This window comes from Notechis scutatus, chromosome 4, assembly GCF_049901735.1.
Source record: "Notechis scutatus isolate UNSWTSFEM ecotype Mainland chromosome 4, rNotScu1.2, whole genome shotgun sequence".
Lineage (NCBI taxonomy): Eukaryota > Metazoa > Chordata > Lepidosauria > Squamata > Elapidae > Notechis > Notechis scutatus.
Window position 1 is genome coordinate 127,756,118 of NC_142012.1, and position 16,367 is coordinate 127,772,484.

The 16,367-nt window shown below is 35.1% G+C and overlaps 1 protein-coding gene across 3 annotated transcripts; it reads right to left on the reverse strand.

Moving 5' to 3' along the window:
* Positions 1-470: 470 nt before the first annotated feature.
* On the reverse strand, positions 471-15,380 carry TMEM41A (transmembrane protein 41A). Of its 3 annotated transcripts, none has more exons than XM_026688813.2 (5): positions 15,289-15,380; positions 5,968-6,121; positions 4,776-4,937; positions 3,637-3,775; positions 471-2,164 (listed from the first exon to the last, which is right to left on the reverse strand). In XM_026688813.2, the coding sequence occupies exons 1-5, from the start codon at positions 15,354-15,356 to the stop codon at positions 1,941-1,943; spliced, it is 747 nt and encodes a 248-aa protein (XP_026544598.2). In that variant the 5' UTR covers positions 15,357-15,380; the 3' UTR covers positions 471-1,940. The 3 variants fall into 3 exon arrangements, with proteins under 3 accessions (XP_026544598.2, XP_026544526.1, XP_087821004.1); XM_026688741.2 differs by having other exon boundaries at positions 15,107-15,291; XM_087964878.1 differs by lacking the exon at positions 15,289-15,380 and adding an exon at positions 8,678-8,811.
* Positions 15,381-16,367: the final 987 nt, after the last annotated feature.

Below are 16,367 nucleotides of genomic sequence, written 5' to 3' on the forward strand. Positions count from 1 at the left end.
TGTGTATTCAAAGTCATTATTTTTTTCTGTATGGTACAGTTACAGTTTTCAAACTAAGATGGTTTGCTGACCACTTTGGGTGAAGGAAATATAATATTCTCTCTCTCTCTCTCTCTCTCTCTCTCTCTCTCTCTCTCTCTCTCTATATATATATATATATATATATATATATATATATATATATATATATATATATATATAATAAATAAACACACACACACACACACACACAATTAGAGCTATACACTGACTCATATGGCACTACATGAAGTCATTTCATCAAATTACCAACTATTTTCAGTACCATTTATCTGATAAATATGTAATGTCTGTGAAAATAAACAGATTACAATTTTTATGAAGTTTTAGCTGACAAGAAGTATTGGGGGTGGGGGGAAATAGCGTTCTTAAGTTAGAATTGCTACTCATACCGATGCAAACCAGACAATCTGTTATAACTTGCCGCAGTGTATTTTTCAGATAATCTTTTATTACTGTTTTGTTGGCACACCACATGTACAAAAATTTAACAGAAACCATCCTAAGAAGTCTGCTAAGAAGACTGATATGTTTAATACAATATTGACATTTATTTAGAGCAGGGGTGGGGAATGATGGCCCATTTATGACTTGTGGACTTCAACTCCCAGAATTCCTGAGCAAGCCATGGAAGTACACAAGTCAAAAAGTTGTGGGAGTTGAACTCCACAAGTCATAAAGGGACCATTATTCCTCACCTCTGATTTAGAGTATGGCAAAGACCACCTCAAATAAACTATGGGAATATTCACAGAAAATCCAGTAACCAACACTGAACCTTCTGCTTGCTTTGATTTCTAAAATGGCAGACTTGCATCACTGTGGACATCAGGCAAATGAAACCTTACACTTTCCTTAATGTCTTCTATCCATTTTTTGTTGTAGTACAAAAAGGATGAAACAAGGTTCTGAAGCTGCAGCCTGATGCAGAGACAAGCAAGGTCAAGACCATTTTCAGATAGGAAATTCAGAGGAAAATGGGATTAACTAACACTTGGATTAAGAACAAAGACCATATTAAAATAGGATTTTCCAAACTGAAACACTGGATTGAACAAACAAGTAATATAACAATTTCAATTATTATATTCAAAGTATATTCTTTTCTGCTTAATCTAACAATTATGTAAAGATAAAAGATTTTACTTTGAAAAGTGAAAAATGCAATTTTCCATAGAGCATATTGTTAGAAAATTTTGAAAAGTAAGAAATGCAGATTTTTCAGAGCATGATGTTAGAAAATTTCTTCAGACTTAACCTGAAATCTTCTAGACCTCACAGACATTTCATGTTATCTTATATAGAAAATCATAAAATAAGTTACTTATTAAACATTTTAATAAAGAGAAAGGTAAGAGGCAAGCCATTCCTGCATGGCTGTAGCTCCCTCTATATCATTTTTCTTCTTTGTGATATTCCAACAGGTGAAAGGAAATAATACAAAACTTCACTGCATTCCTCACATTGGGAGGAAATACAATTCACCATTGCCATTATTTAAACAAATCAATATTTGCCCCAAATATTACACTGTAACTGCTTCATGTGCAAAACAAATGCTGTTCATCTGGCAAGCAATTTCAGGCTTACTTCCTCAGTGATGCTAGGATTTAGATTTTCTCAAATCAATAGATGCAGGTCCACTTGGTCCCTCAAATTCTGACTTCTAGGTAAACTGGATCATAAGTAATTTTATAAAACTGGACATATCAGTCTCAGCTCTTTTAAAAAAAACAGTATTTTTAAAGACTCATCTTTATAAATTAGCAAAGGAAGATGCCTAAAACAGCAATAAGTCCAAAGTCCAGTGACAACAGAACTGCTGATTCAAAATACCTATTTTCCAATTCTGCCTTAAATAGAATTCCACGTTGTCTCATATCTGTTTAGGGGTGGTCTATTCAGTTGCATTTCCTTCCATTCAGCAAGTGACTTTTTTGTTCACTTTTGTCTAAATTGAGATGTTTCTGACTGAACTTCTTAATAAGAGCCCCAGGGATTAATGCCATCATGGCTATAGCCAACATCTTGAATAAGTTACTCCAGGATAAAATGTTCTCCAAGGAAGATATCTGTGAAAGTACTGACCCTGTCTGGACACAGATAAAATTATAGGGAGTCAATCCTGTAAGTGAAAGAAGAGAATTCTAAGATTAGAAAAATGTACACATTTCACAAAGTCTGTGATAAGTTGTAGCCTGCACAGAAAAAGTCTTGAATATACAAATGGAGGGGAATAGATCTGAGCATCAAAGGAGAATAAAAACCATAAATTTACAAATGTCATTGGAGAAAATAAAGTATTTGCAAGTTTGATGTAATAAGTCAATTTCTCTACATATGAACAAGCTGGAATCTTCTGCTTACCTGCATAATTGTTATTTTTTCTCCACAAACATTTTATACAACTTGGTTTAACATCCTAAATCACATTATAAAAATGGTACTGATAAAGTTTTTATTAATCACTTTAAGGAGAATAGTTGAAATTATGGCATTAACTTGGAGATACTTTTCAATTTTCACAATAAGAAGTAATATATTCAACAACGAAAAAGTTCATTGTTTTTCTGTTACCACTTTCTGGCAAAATATAAGGGAACCATAGAAAAATATATTCTTGCTATGTGATTTGTAAATTATTTATATATTTGCTTTGTGTATTCATTGGGCTGGCCTGTAAGGGAATGAAGCTGGGGTTGCTATCTGCACTTGCCAAAAGCAGCCATAACCAGGCAGGAATGCTTCTCACCCACATTTCTTCAAGAATCAGCTCAGTTGATGCTTTATGTCAAAGGACAATAAAGGCTTAAAGCTCCAGAAACTTGAGAGAAAATGGTCTCATTAATTCACCCATCTCCTCCATTCACACCATTTACTTACAGGCATCCACACCATTATTCCAGGTGTTTGGTTAATTGAGCAATCCACCCCCCTGGTGCTTTTAGGAACATGCTGTTGTCCATACCCAGCCTAACCCTATCCAGGTCTTTAGCTTACAAAAGTCTGTAGTTGTGTAGGAGAAAGAAGGATAAGATGGCAGCAAACAGAGGAGGAAGTGTGGTGACATCTGGGATTGTACAGCTATTACAGGCAACCTAGAAGGCCTACTAGTCAACTGCCAGGACTACCACTAAGCAGCGCATAGTGGTATGATTCCTGCTTGGAACTTGGTAGCAACTAAAACAGAAGCAGCCATGCTGAGGTAAACCTAATCCCAACAAGAGATTTTGGAGGGAGGCATAAGTTGCATGCACTTCAAAAACTTCATTTGTTATAGGGACTAACCATCAAAGGCTTATTTCCATGACTACATCAACTTACAAAGCATAGGAAGTTGGGATGAATCCAAGGCAACAGCCTATTATTAGGAAAGGTGTGTGCAGGAATAAATATTTTGTACAATCTTCTTAAGCTATGGTGTGTCCATAGTCCTTGTAAAACAACCCTAAGAATCCTTTCAGCTATGTGTAGCCAAAAACAAAAACGTCTGAATTTGAATAATAGAAAACACGTATCTATTATAATGCAAAAGTGAAGAAAGACCAAATAATACACTAAACACTATAGATATAAATATGCTGCTTTTGTTCTTACCTATGAGAACAGAGAAGAAAAATTGAGTCACATGGATGTTCAAGACTGGAGATGCAAGATTCAGAAACCAGTTTGGAGTCATGGGGAGCAGTCTCAAAAATAACAAGAAGAAGAACAAAGAATGTCTATTTTCTTCTACCTGTCAAAGAAAACCCCACCAAAAATGATAAAAATCAGGCAGGATCAAACTGCTTTCTTTTTTTCTCCCAAAGGTACAGTACTGTAATACAAAAATATGTTCTAAACAATATTCAATTAGTCAACTGTTCCTCTAAGGAACCCATCCACAAGAGAATGGGGACGAGGGAAGAACACTGTATTTCTGCTAATTCTTCTTTCTTTGAAATCTGAGGAGCCTGAGAAAGCAGTGAAGGGAGGAGGAATGCCTGAAAACTGCCTTCTGCCTTTTAAAGGCAGGGTTTTTCCCCCCCTGCATCTTGGGCCCATCTATGACTGGAAGGAGTCCTTCCAAATGTGGGCTACTAATTAGGATCTAAGACTAGCAGACATTCCCCACTGGCATAAATGAAGTAGATAAATAGTTGCTTGCGGAAGGTATAGTTACCATGGGGTTATTGTTTGTTTTCTATTGATTAGGTATAGGCCCATACTAGCAAAAAATATCAACTATAAGTTGATATCTTTAAAAGAAATTGCATCTTTTCCTGGCTTGTATAGATAATTATACACTTGGAAAAGTTTGAAGAAATGCCTACGGAGGTCAAGATGGTGGCATTATGTTCTCTGAATCATTTTTTTAATCTTCTAATTTGGATTCTAATAACTTTCTAACTTGGATTGTTAAAATCTTATAAACCAATGTAACACTCATGAAGGAATATTTTTAGAACGTTAGTCAGTGCATGTTAAATCACTAGCAGTAAACTTTGTCAGCAAGAATATAGTCACAGAAGCATGGCAAGATGCCTTCTGCCAAGCTAGACCACTGGGCCATCTAGTTTCGAATTTTGTATACTGACTAGGAGCAGGTCTTCAAGTTTTCAGATAGGATTTTTTCCTTGCAGTACCAGAAATTGAACCTGAGACATTTTAGGTGCAGCCATATACAACTGAATTCTATTATATACAATTCTTAACTATTACTAAATAAAATTTAACTGTAATTAGCTTTTTCTTACCTTCCTCTGAAGCATGGTGACTTTATCAGGAAAATAGTAGGTAACAAAGTTTTTCCCAAAAATATTGGATAGTCCATAGCAACAAGTAGCACCCACAGAAGTCAAAGTAGAACATAACAGAAGTCCTATCCATGGTCCAAAGAGAGCCCCAGCAAGGATGTTCTGTTAGAGCAAAACTAGATAGTGATCCAGTCCATTAAAAACTGTGGGGAAAGCATTAAGGGCTTTATGAACAATAAGAATATAAGAACAGCCTTGCCTGGTCCATTTACTTCATAGTATCAATAGCAGTGGTCAGTGATGTCCCTGCAAAATCCATAAACTGGGTATAAAACAGAGGTGTTTGCTGCTCTTAATACAGAATACCGTACTGTGAGCCTGAATGTGCTATTATACAGCTGTCCACCAAGATTTTTTCTATTGTTCCTCCCTCCCTCCCAGCTAACTCAAAAAAGTCATGTTACATCAGGTTGAAATAATAAATGGAACAGTAGAAATAATTCAGAATTATAAGAATGAACCAATTTTACTTGAAAATAGAGTCCAATAAAACATAACTTGGATTGAAATCATGGTGATGAGAAGAAATGAGGATGAATTATTTTTATGACTCATCTGAAATTCTGCTCAGTGGCAACAGATGCTACAAAGAAAGCTTGCTTTTTTGTCTCTGTTGTACATGCTTAGGCCAGGTTGGAAATATTATGAGTAGTATTTACTTTTTAACCTTACAACCTTCTGACAGATGATTCCTTGAGTTTAGTATATGTTCCTGATTTGTTAAATGATACATTTATAAAATATATAATATAAAATATTTACTCTGACTTTTCAGCAAGATAGAATATTTATTTTTAATACTTATACTGCTATCCATAGTGTAATCACAACGCTAGACAGCTCACAAGGCAATAAAAACAGTACCTCCTAAAAGGCACAATAAAATCTCAGGGCTCCCAGGGCAACTCTCTTACACATCCACCTATTATATCCTGAAGGGGTCTTCCTAGAAATGGACAAAATAATACTCACATTTCTAGATGTGTTCATGAAAGGGTTCCATAAAAATAACAGGAAGAATATATATGTTATGGAAGGATGAATTGTATATCTAACAACACAAGTACAGGAATAATTGTTTCTGCAACATACTGTAAAATCAATCTATGACTTTTATATCATATATACATACCAAAAAACCAGAGCCTGGTATGGCAAAGGTTTGTTTGTATAGGTAAGCACTGCAGAAAAGCAGAATCACATATGCATGGTGCTCTTTATTGTAGTACTGTAGAAAGTCTGCAAGTTCTTGTAGTTCCTCTAGATCTGAAGGGAATTTTAATGACCTAATAAAGAGCATAATTAGTTTAGTTGCAAAATGATTGGATTAAAAGAAGGAACACAGGATAATTATGAGATTAGCCTTGAAGATTAACAGGTTTATTGCAACATGGAGCTCTCTCAAGAAAATAAATCAGTTCAATCTTACAAATATTGATATTTGATCTTTTTGCTACATAACATGTATTATGAGGTTAGAAGGAAACACCAAATTAAAACATCTTAATTTTTCTTTTAAAAAAAGTATTAACATATTTCAGACAAGAAAAAGACAAATGTACCCTTAACAATAACAGTATCTGCAGGACTAGAAAGGAGAATGGACTGTGTTATACATATATATTTTATTTTAAGACAAACATACACAGACAATACATAAAAAAAATATAAAACCATCTTCCATTTTGTACATACAATGTGTCAGTTGGTTTAGAATCTTTTGTGCGATCCTTTCATGATCATTGTTCACAATTTATATCAATCTCACATTGTCAAACTAACAAATGCTTATCTATTTATCAATTATTAATTATCCTATTTATTCCATCAATATTATATTATGCTGTCATCCAATGGTTATATATGTCTACATTATATTTTGTATCAGTCTATTAAACTTCCATAACAAAATTATCTATACTGTTACCTTACCATATCTTTTTATCCAACCATTGATAAAACAAATCCCATATCATATAAAATTGCTTGCCTTCTTGTTCTTTAATTTCAAATGTCAGTTTACTCATTTCAGCACAGTCCATAATTTTTTTTAATAACTTCCTCCTGCATAGGTATTTTGTCATTTTTCCAGTTCTTTGCAAATACAATTCTAGCTGCTGTTAAAACATTTACAATCAAATATTTCAATTCTTTATTGTATATGTCCGGTATGACTCCCAATAAAAAGATATCTGGTTTAAAGTCTATATGTTGTTTTATCATTTTTTCCAACCATGTGTGGATTTTAGTCCAATATTTCTTTGTGTCAAAACATGTCCACCACATGAACCAGGTATCTGATGACATTTCCAGCATTTATCGGATTTATTCTTAAACATTCTCACAAATCTTGTCGGGAGTAGGTACTACCTGTAAAACATCTTATACAAATTTTCTTTATATGCAGTTGACATTGTCATTTTATAATTTTGAGACCACAATTTTTGCCATTTTTCTAAATCAATCCCATATCCAAATTTTTCCCCCCAAGCAATCATCGTTTCTTTAACTTGTTCCTCCTCCAATTTAAATTCTAATAGATGTCCATAAAGTTTTTTAATTACCTTTTCATCAGTACCCATCAAAATTTTATCTAAATCAGTCAACTTATCATAAATACCTTCTGCTTTAGAGTCTTTATCAAACCTAGATTGTATTTGCAAATATGAAAACCAATTCATTTTTACACCTTGTTCTTCCAACGCTTGCATAGATTTAAGTTCACCCTTTTCATTCAATATCTCACCATATCTAACTGTTTGTTCCTTTTTATATATTATTGGATAAGAAAAACCTTCAATAGTTGATATCCATGTTGGAATTTTTAAGTAATATTGTCTTTTTATCTTCTCCCAGTTCAAAAACAATGCCTCTCGAATATAATGTCTTCTAAAATACCCCTGTGTTTTAGTTCCCTTATACCAGAGAAAGGCATGCCATCCCAACAGCAAGTCATGGCCTTCTAAAGTCAATAATCTACTGTTCCTTAGTTTATCCATTCCTTTACCCACATCAAACTTGACACCTGGTAATATAGCTCCCAATTGGTCAAGGCAAACCCTCCTCTTATTCTTGCATCTTGTAACAGTTTTAATTTTATTCTTGCTTTTTTACCCTGCCAAATATATTTCAATACAATTCTATTTAAATCTTCAAAAAACTCTTTCTCTAGTCGAATAGGAATTGTCTGGAATAAATATAAAACTCTAGGCAATATATTCATCTTAATTGTAGATATTCTCCCAATCAATGATAGTTGCATTTTTTTCCCATTTTATCAAATCTGTCGCAATCTGCTGTTTGAGTTTAACACAGTTATCTTCCTTCAGTGTACTACATCTTGGTGTAATATGTATCTCTAAATATTTAACCTTGTTTGTGAGCTGTATTTTTAAAATTTCTTCCAACTCTTTCTTTCGTCTTGCTAACATATTCTTTGTTAATATCTTTGTTTTGTTTTTATTTATTCTCAAACCTGCTACTTTTCCATATTCTTCTATTTTTTCTATTAATTTGGGTGCTGTTTCCAATGGGTCTTCTAATATAAATACCAGGTCGTCTGCAAAAGCTTGCAATTTATATTCCTCTTTTTTAAAATTTTCATCCCTTTTATTTCTTTCTTCTCTAATATTCCTGTTCAACACTTCCAATGTTAACACAAACAGCAGAGGCGACAATGGACAGCCTTGCCTTGTCCCTTTTCTTATATCTATGGATTCTGTTAATTCTCCATTCACCATCACCTTTGCAGTTTGTTCATGGTATATTGTTTCAATGGCTTGGATAATTTTTTTACCAAAGCCCATTTGTATCAATTGCACTAAAATAAATTGCCAACTCACATTATCAAAGGCTTTTTGTGCATCTAGAAACATGAAGGCCATTTGCTTCTCAGGGTGTGCTTCATAATATTCCAGAGTATCCAAAATAATTCTCACATTGTCTTTGATTTGTCTCTTTGATTTGGCAGAAATCCATTTTGATCAATATGAATAAAATTATTTAAGTATCTTTTTAGTCTTTCTGCCAAAATTGAAACAAATATTTTATAGTCTGAGTTCAATAGAGATATAGGTCTATAATTTTTAACTTGCTGCAGGTCTGTACCTTCCTTTGGTATAAGTGTAATGTATGCTTCTGACCATGTTTTTGGTATTCTTTTCTTCCACATAACTTCATTCATAACTTCTAAAAGATGAAGATTCAATATTTCCTGAAAAGTCTTGTAAAATTCTGCTGGCAAACCATCTGGACCTCTATTAATTCCATCATTGTTATATTTCCTTCTAACATTGTTTCAATATTTTTAGGTATCTGAGGTAGGTTCACTTTCTGTAGATATTGCTTAATTTTTTCTTCTTGAATATTCTCTTGAAAGTACAGTTAGTCTTGTATAATTTTTTTCTTCTCCTCATTTCCATACCAAACCTGTCCTTCTTTATTTATTAATTGACTAATCCTTCTTGCTTCTCTTTCCTTTCTCAGTTTATAAGCTAGCCATCTGCCTGGTTTGTTTGCATATTCAAAGTAATTCTGTTTGGCATTTTTATTTTTTTGTGCTAATTCTTTTTTTTCCATTAGTCCCATTTTATGTTTAATTATATCCATTATTTTTAATATATTTTTGTGGGGATTTCTGTAAATCTTTTTCCAATCTTTTATAGTCATCCTCTAATGTCTTAAGTGCTTTTTTCTATGTTTCTTCTCCTAGTATAATCTATTATCAAGCCTCTTGTGTAGGCCTTCATTGTGTCCCAGAGATTCTGTAAAGATGTATCCTCTTTTCTATTTTCTTTGAAGAAGAAAACAAGTTCTTTCTCTATTTTCTGTTTAAAGTCTTTTTCTTTTAATATCATATTATTTAAAGTCCATCTAGATCTCCTCTTGTATCCTTTCCAAATAACTGACACTGGATTATGATCTGCCCAAGTGCTTGTTTCTATTTCAATCTGTCGTACATTAGTCAATAATTCTGCTGACATCCATATCATATCTATTCTAGACCAGGATGTATGCCTGTTTGAATAAAAAGTACATTGCTTACTTTCCGCATTTCTCTCTCTCCATGCATCTTTTAAGTTAAATTCTTCTATTATTCAAAGGAAGGATTTTGGTAGTATCTTTCTAACTTTCTTTGTTGTTTTCTGTGTTTTATAATCCCGCCGGTCATTAATTATTCCATTAAAATCTCCCATCATACAAATATTAACATAGTCCAATTCAATTATTTTCATATGTAATTTTCTGTAGAATTCTTCTTGTTTATCATTCGGGGCATAAATTGCAATTAGAAGTGTTTTAATGCTGTTATCTGTTATTTCCATCATCAGAATCCTTCCATCATCATCTGTGTAGATTAGTTCTGCAAAAATTGTTTCTTTAATATATAATACCACACCTCTTCTTTTGAATTGTGCCAGCGACGTAAATAATTTCCCTAGTTTTCCTTGTTTTAGTATATATTCATGTTGTTTTTTAATATGTACCTCTTGTAAGCAGATTATGTCAAATTTTAATTTTTCTAATTTGTGAAATACTTTCCTTCTTTTATTAGCCAAATTAAGTCCATTTATGTTAATCAAAATCAATTTTCTTTCATCCATATTAAGCTTTATAAGAGGGTTTTATTGCTCTAGTAGATCTCAATTCTCGTTGTTCTCTGGGTTCGCCGCCTACTGCACCTTCTTTTTCTTTTTCAATTACTGCTATACACTCCTCTTGAAATTCAATCAATGACTCTTCCTTTCTTTCTTCTTCCTCCTTTCCTCTAAAGTATTCTAAGTAGAATAGCTCAGCTTTTTCAACTGTGTCAATTCTGTGTCTTTGTTCCTGCCAAGTGAACAAGAGGCCTTCTGGCATCAACCATCTGTAGTTTCCTCCTCTTTTAAGTAACTCTTTAGTCAAGAATAAATATTCTCTTCTCATCTCTCTTACTCTTCTTGGTATCTGTTTCAGTACAATTTCTTTGTCTTTATATTTTAGTGTTTTCTCTCTCACCACCTGGAGTATCTGTGTCTTAATAATCTTCTAATGTGAACTTCTCTTGGTAGTCTATTCCTTGTTGCATATCTTGTATAGACACGAAACACTTCATCCATCCCATCCATCATCTTTTCTTTGGTTATTTCCAGTGCTTCTGACAATATTTCTGCCATTATTTCAGCAAGGTTTTCACCTTTTCCTTCTTCTATATTTTGAAATCTTAGATAACATTTTGATTTATCTATTTCCCATCCTAATGGTTCACATCTGCCCTTCTCGACATCGCTCAATCGAATATCAATGTCTCCAATTTTCTTATATTTTTGTATATCTTCTTCTTCAATTTTTTCAAATCTGTCTTCATATTTCATCATCATCTGTTGAATATTTTCCACTTTCTCATCTGTCTTTTTAATTTTTTGCTCAATCTTCTAGATTCTTTGCATAATCATCTGTAATGTCACTTCCTTCTCTTTCTCTTTTTCCTGTTGTAATATTGTCTGTATAGATCGTTGTCCTCTAGATGGTGAGAGGGTTGGTATCGAAGAAGCTATTGTCTTTCTACTCATCTTATAATGCTTATCTGTAAAGAAAGAGAGAGAAAAAGAAAAAAAAGAGGAAAAAAGAAAAAAAAGACGAAGGCAAACAGTTGCCACTCCAAAGGAAAAAAGGAAAAAGAAAGTCTTCAGGCACTTGTATACCTTAATCCAATTAATTACAATGGTAAATGTAAAAAGTAAAAAATCAACGATAAAAAAGGGAAAAAAGAGAAAGAGAAATATTCTATAGGTTCCTCTTAATAAACAAAAAGAAAAAAAAAAAGATTTACATTCTGGTTCCTGGTTTAAAAAGTCAAAATCCAATTAAACAGAAAAAAAGCCCAACTAGTGGGGTGGGGGTAGAAAGGAAGGCAAAAGATAAAAAGCAATTCTAATATAAAACAAGCCTCTGCCGCCAAATATCCAAGGCTCTTTGATAAATCAGCTCAGAGTTTCTCAAGGTCACTTCAATCTTCTTTCTTTCAACTTCAACTCCAGACTCCAGCTATCTGTTCACAAATGAGCACCTGAATAAACAAACTGCCATGCTCATCTCTATCTTTTCCAATACACAGCTCAGAATCCTTGATTGTAACACAAACTAGTGAAAGAAAAAAGAAACAATGTATCCAAGCCTCTGGGCGGCAGTGCTACTTACTTTCCTTCACTTTCACTTCCCCCTCCTCAATCTACAGCCAGGAACTAAAAGAAAAAAAAGTAAAATCTCCCCCCCACTTTTTTAAAGGGGAAAAAATAAATCTTAAATCAAGCAGAGGATTCTTAATCAAAAAAGAATTTTCAAAAGGATTGTTAAAAAAAGGAGAAAGAAATACAAACAGAAATAAAAAGATTAAAAAGTACCAGTTCAGCTTAAAGTTAAACAGCTTTGCCAAGTTCAAAATTCCAATTAAATGGGGGAAAAAAGAAAAAAACTTTCACTTTGACAATTAATCATGCCGCTCAAACTCTTTTCTCTTCACTTTTAGTCCACTTTAATTTTTTCAGGGTGTTCTCTCCAAGAAATAATCAGCAGCTTGGAAGGCTGCCTCTCCGCCGCCAGCAAAAAGGGCTTTCCCTGGATCAACCAGGGACTTTGCGATGTCCCTGGGATCAACAGGACTGCCTTTGTCAATCACCGTCTCTACGGGACAGTTTAGGTCCGTGGGGACTGACCAGCAGCTAAGATATCGATGGCGATCTTGGAGGATCAAGATCGTCCGTCCAACCGCCGCGACACCAGATCCGCCCTCTCAAGGAGAATGGATTTTGTGATGGAAACAAGCAGCTATTAACATTACCACAAATATTTTTTTCCTTCCCTTAAATCATGTCCAATTCTCAGAGACTGCTTGGACAAGTCCCTGCAGTTTTCTTGGCAAGGTTTATTCAGAAGTGATTTGCCATTGCCTCCTTCTTAGGACTGACAAATGTGACCAGCCCAAGGTCACCCAACTGGTTTTATGATAGAACTCACTCTCCTGATTTCTGGACTGATGTCTTAACCATTACACCAAAATGGCTCTCTATTGGAAGTATACAATCACTGAAATACAGTTGCTGAAACTAGTAGAAAACCAAACAATAGATAATATTAAACTTTATCTGAAAACGGACCAAAATCCCACTTGAATTACTCTACCATTGCTAGCAGCAGGGAACAAAATTTCCAATTGTTCACTAAAATACTAAACTTTGTCTCCAAGTCATCTATAGAATTTATGAGACCCTTACTATAATTTAAATGTAAAAAATAAAAGCTCTATACATTTGTGATGTTCATACAACAAAAACCATACTATGCCTATAAACAATGTGTTCTTCCTTAAACTGTGGCTGTATAATTAGTCATGCCATATATTGTTTCATTTCAACTTGCCCCAATTCATAAGAACAGCTCTATTGGTTCAGGCCAAGGTTCATCTTAGTCTGGCATTTTATTTCCTACAGTGACCAATTAGATGCCTCTAGTATTCTTGGAAGCAGGGGATAGTTCTCACACTACTGTTCTCCTGATATAGGTAGATAAAGGCATGCTGCACCCAATCAAGATATAACATTGAATCTTTATGTCCAACAGGTTTTGATAGAACAATTATCCAGATGTCTATCTGGAAGCCTTTAAAAAACATCCAAGTTAATAGATATCACACTTTTGTGATAATGCATTTATTATATATTGTCTGAAAAAAATTATTTATTTGGTCTATTGTAAATATCTGTGCTGTCAATTTAATACAATGACCCTTAGAATTTTAAGAGAAAACAAAAACTTCTGTAGTTCAACAATCTAGTCTTTTCTCTAGAAAGTAACTTAACTCCTGATAATTTGTACTGGAATTCTTCAATTAAACAATGGACCCCAAAAAGATGCCTTCTCTGTAGCACTACAGATTCAAATTACCCTACTGGTGCATCAAAAGGGCTCCCAAGTTATGGCTCTTCTGGCAAGCATGAAGCCCTTCTTCTTAGTTCCTATATGGGTTAGATACCTTTTGTTCCTTTTTGTTTAATGTTTTCTTGTATTACAATATTTCCTAAACCCCCAGAATTACTGTGAATTGAACTATATTTAAATTTAGTAGATTTGTTTGCATTATTCTCTTAAATTCTTATAGTATCACTAAATGGTGCCTGCTGAATATTTTTTCCTAAGAGAAGTTATATAGTTGAGGGAAAAAATGACATGTGAAAGAAAAAGATGACTTATGAAAAAAAGACATATATTTCTGAGGAAAAGAAAGACATTCCAGATAATCTCCAAGAATCAGGTACAATTGAATGGAAGAAAAAACCTACAGGCACCAGGAAATGTTCCTGATTTCCTCAGAGAAAGTAAATGAAACACCAAGATTATTTCATTCTATGTTTATTGCTTTGCTGGACTTCACTTAATCCTTTTAAATTACTTAGGCAAAATGTGAGTAGATATGCTGTTTTTATTCAGTGCTTCTATAGAGGAAGCTTGCTGTTGCTAGTAGTAGAGCAACCAACAATAGGTATGCAAAATAATTGGGGAGGATCCTACAGGGAAAGGATGGTGTGTTTCTAAACCTAATTCTTATTGTGCAATTACTTTGCCCCGTGGAATGGTATGGACAAAGTGACATCTTTGATCTGTAATCTTTGCTACAGAAATTATGTAAAGGCAGCAAGGTTCATACTTATTCATATAAGTATGAACCTTGCTGCCTTTACATAATTTCTGTAATTTCTCAAACTATAATACAAAAGACCATCCTTGCTGGATAAATCAAATTAAGAGACCTTAACATTGAATAGACTATTATGCCAAAAGCATTTTAAAATCAGCTTGGAGGACATCTATTGCCTACATCAAGGCAGAAGGATATAGTTTACTGCAATCACTCAATCGCTTTTCTACACACAATAGTGTCGTTCAAAGCGCCCGAGGAGATCAGACACTCGCCAGGGTCGTCAAATCATTGTAGACCGCCATTGCAATTAGGTTGCATAACAACTTCGGGATCCTAGCAGCACCATTGCCGCGTCTGTGAAGTGTCGATGGCGATGTATTCTCCAGTCGGCGAACGGAGTCATTAGCCACTTCCAGCAAAAATCCAGACCGCCGGCCTTTGGACTTTGAGACCCATCGTGAGCGGAGATATCTTGCAGAACTCAACTGCCTGATCGCCGTTAAAGCAAAACTCGCCGGCTCTCCTCCGTGCGCTTCGGGACCCGAGCGCCCGGCCTGACAGCGACCCCGAAATAAAGAGGAGGCAGCCAACTTACCCGCTTTTCGCGCGCGGCCCTCCAGGCAACCAGGCAGTTAGCAAATAAAGGCCCGAGGTGGCCGCTGCCAGGACCAGTAAGAACCCCACCAACGACCGCATCACCGCCGCTCATAAGGGAGACTAAGAGGAACAGAAGAGGAGCAGGAACTAAAGGCAACGGGCGAGGAACCGCATACTCACACTCTGGCGAGTGACACGATTTCTCCTTCCTTCCATAGATGGCGAAACTTCCTGTGCCAAGAGTACATACCGGAGCTTGGTCCGTCCACCGCCATTCCCATTCCCTATAGCAAGGGTCTCCAACCTTGGCAACTTTAAGATTTGTGGACTTCAACTCCCAGAATTCCTCAGCCAGCAAAGCTGGTTGAAGAATTCTGGGAATTGAAGTCCACAAGTCTTAAAGTTGCCAAGGTTAGAGACCCCTGCCTTATAGCACTGTTTCCCAAACTCGACAACTTTTTAAAGATCTACTACATCTTAAAACTTCAACTCTCAGAATTAAAAAGTGAGGTTGAGAAACGCTGCCTTATAGGATCTTAAAGCCAGGTGTCGTGTTCTTTATTTTTTTTATTTATTTTTATTTGTCAATTGCTTACAAGATAATAGGTTTAAGTAAAAACATAGTTATGAATACATGGGTACATATAAGAAAAAAATATATATAAAAGAAATAGGACAGGGACGGTGCGCTTATGCACGCCCCCTACGGACCTCTTAAGAAAGGGGTGAGGTCAATAGTAGACAGTCTAAAGTTTTTGGGGTTTGGGGGAAAAAACCACATAATCAGGTAGAGTATTCCAGACCGTTCTGCCTGTACTGCCGTTGAGAGTTCTTCGTCCAGAGACACAGAGCTGTACCTGGGCTAATCTTGGGAAAAGCTTTTAATTGTGTCGCTGTTGATTCTGTGCTGTTTTATTGGCTGTAGGTCGCCCCTTTATTAAGAAAGAAACGAGCGAACGAAAGCGAGCAGGATCGGATTTGATTAACCTACGATTCCTCTCCGAGCATTAGTGTCACCCAAAAGAACAGATATTTAAAGACATGGGTTACGTTAAACCACGGTTTAATCGTGACATTTCAAATAATAGCTTAATGAACATAGAACTCATCAACCGTAAAATCAGAGTTTGGAAGCCAGGACGAGTTATATTGAACCAGAATGCGTTTGGTTTGGGTCGAGGAAGTCACGTTGAGAGTGCCTGATGTGGGCGAAAGTCCGTCCGAACCGCCAGAACGAGGCCAGTTGCGCGGGACCGAGA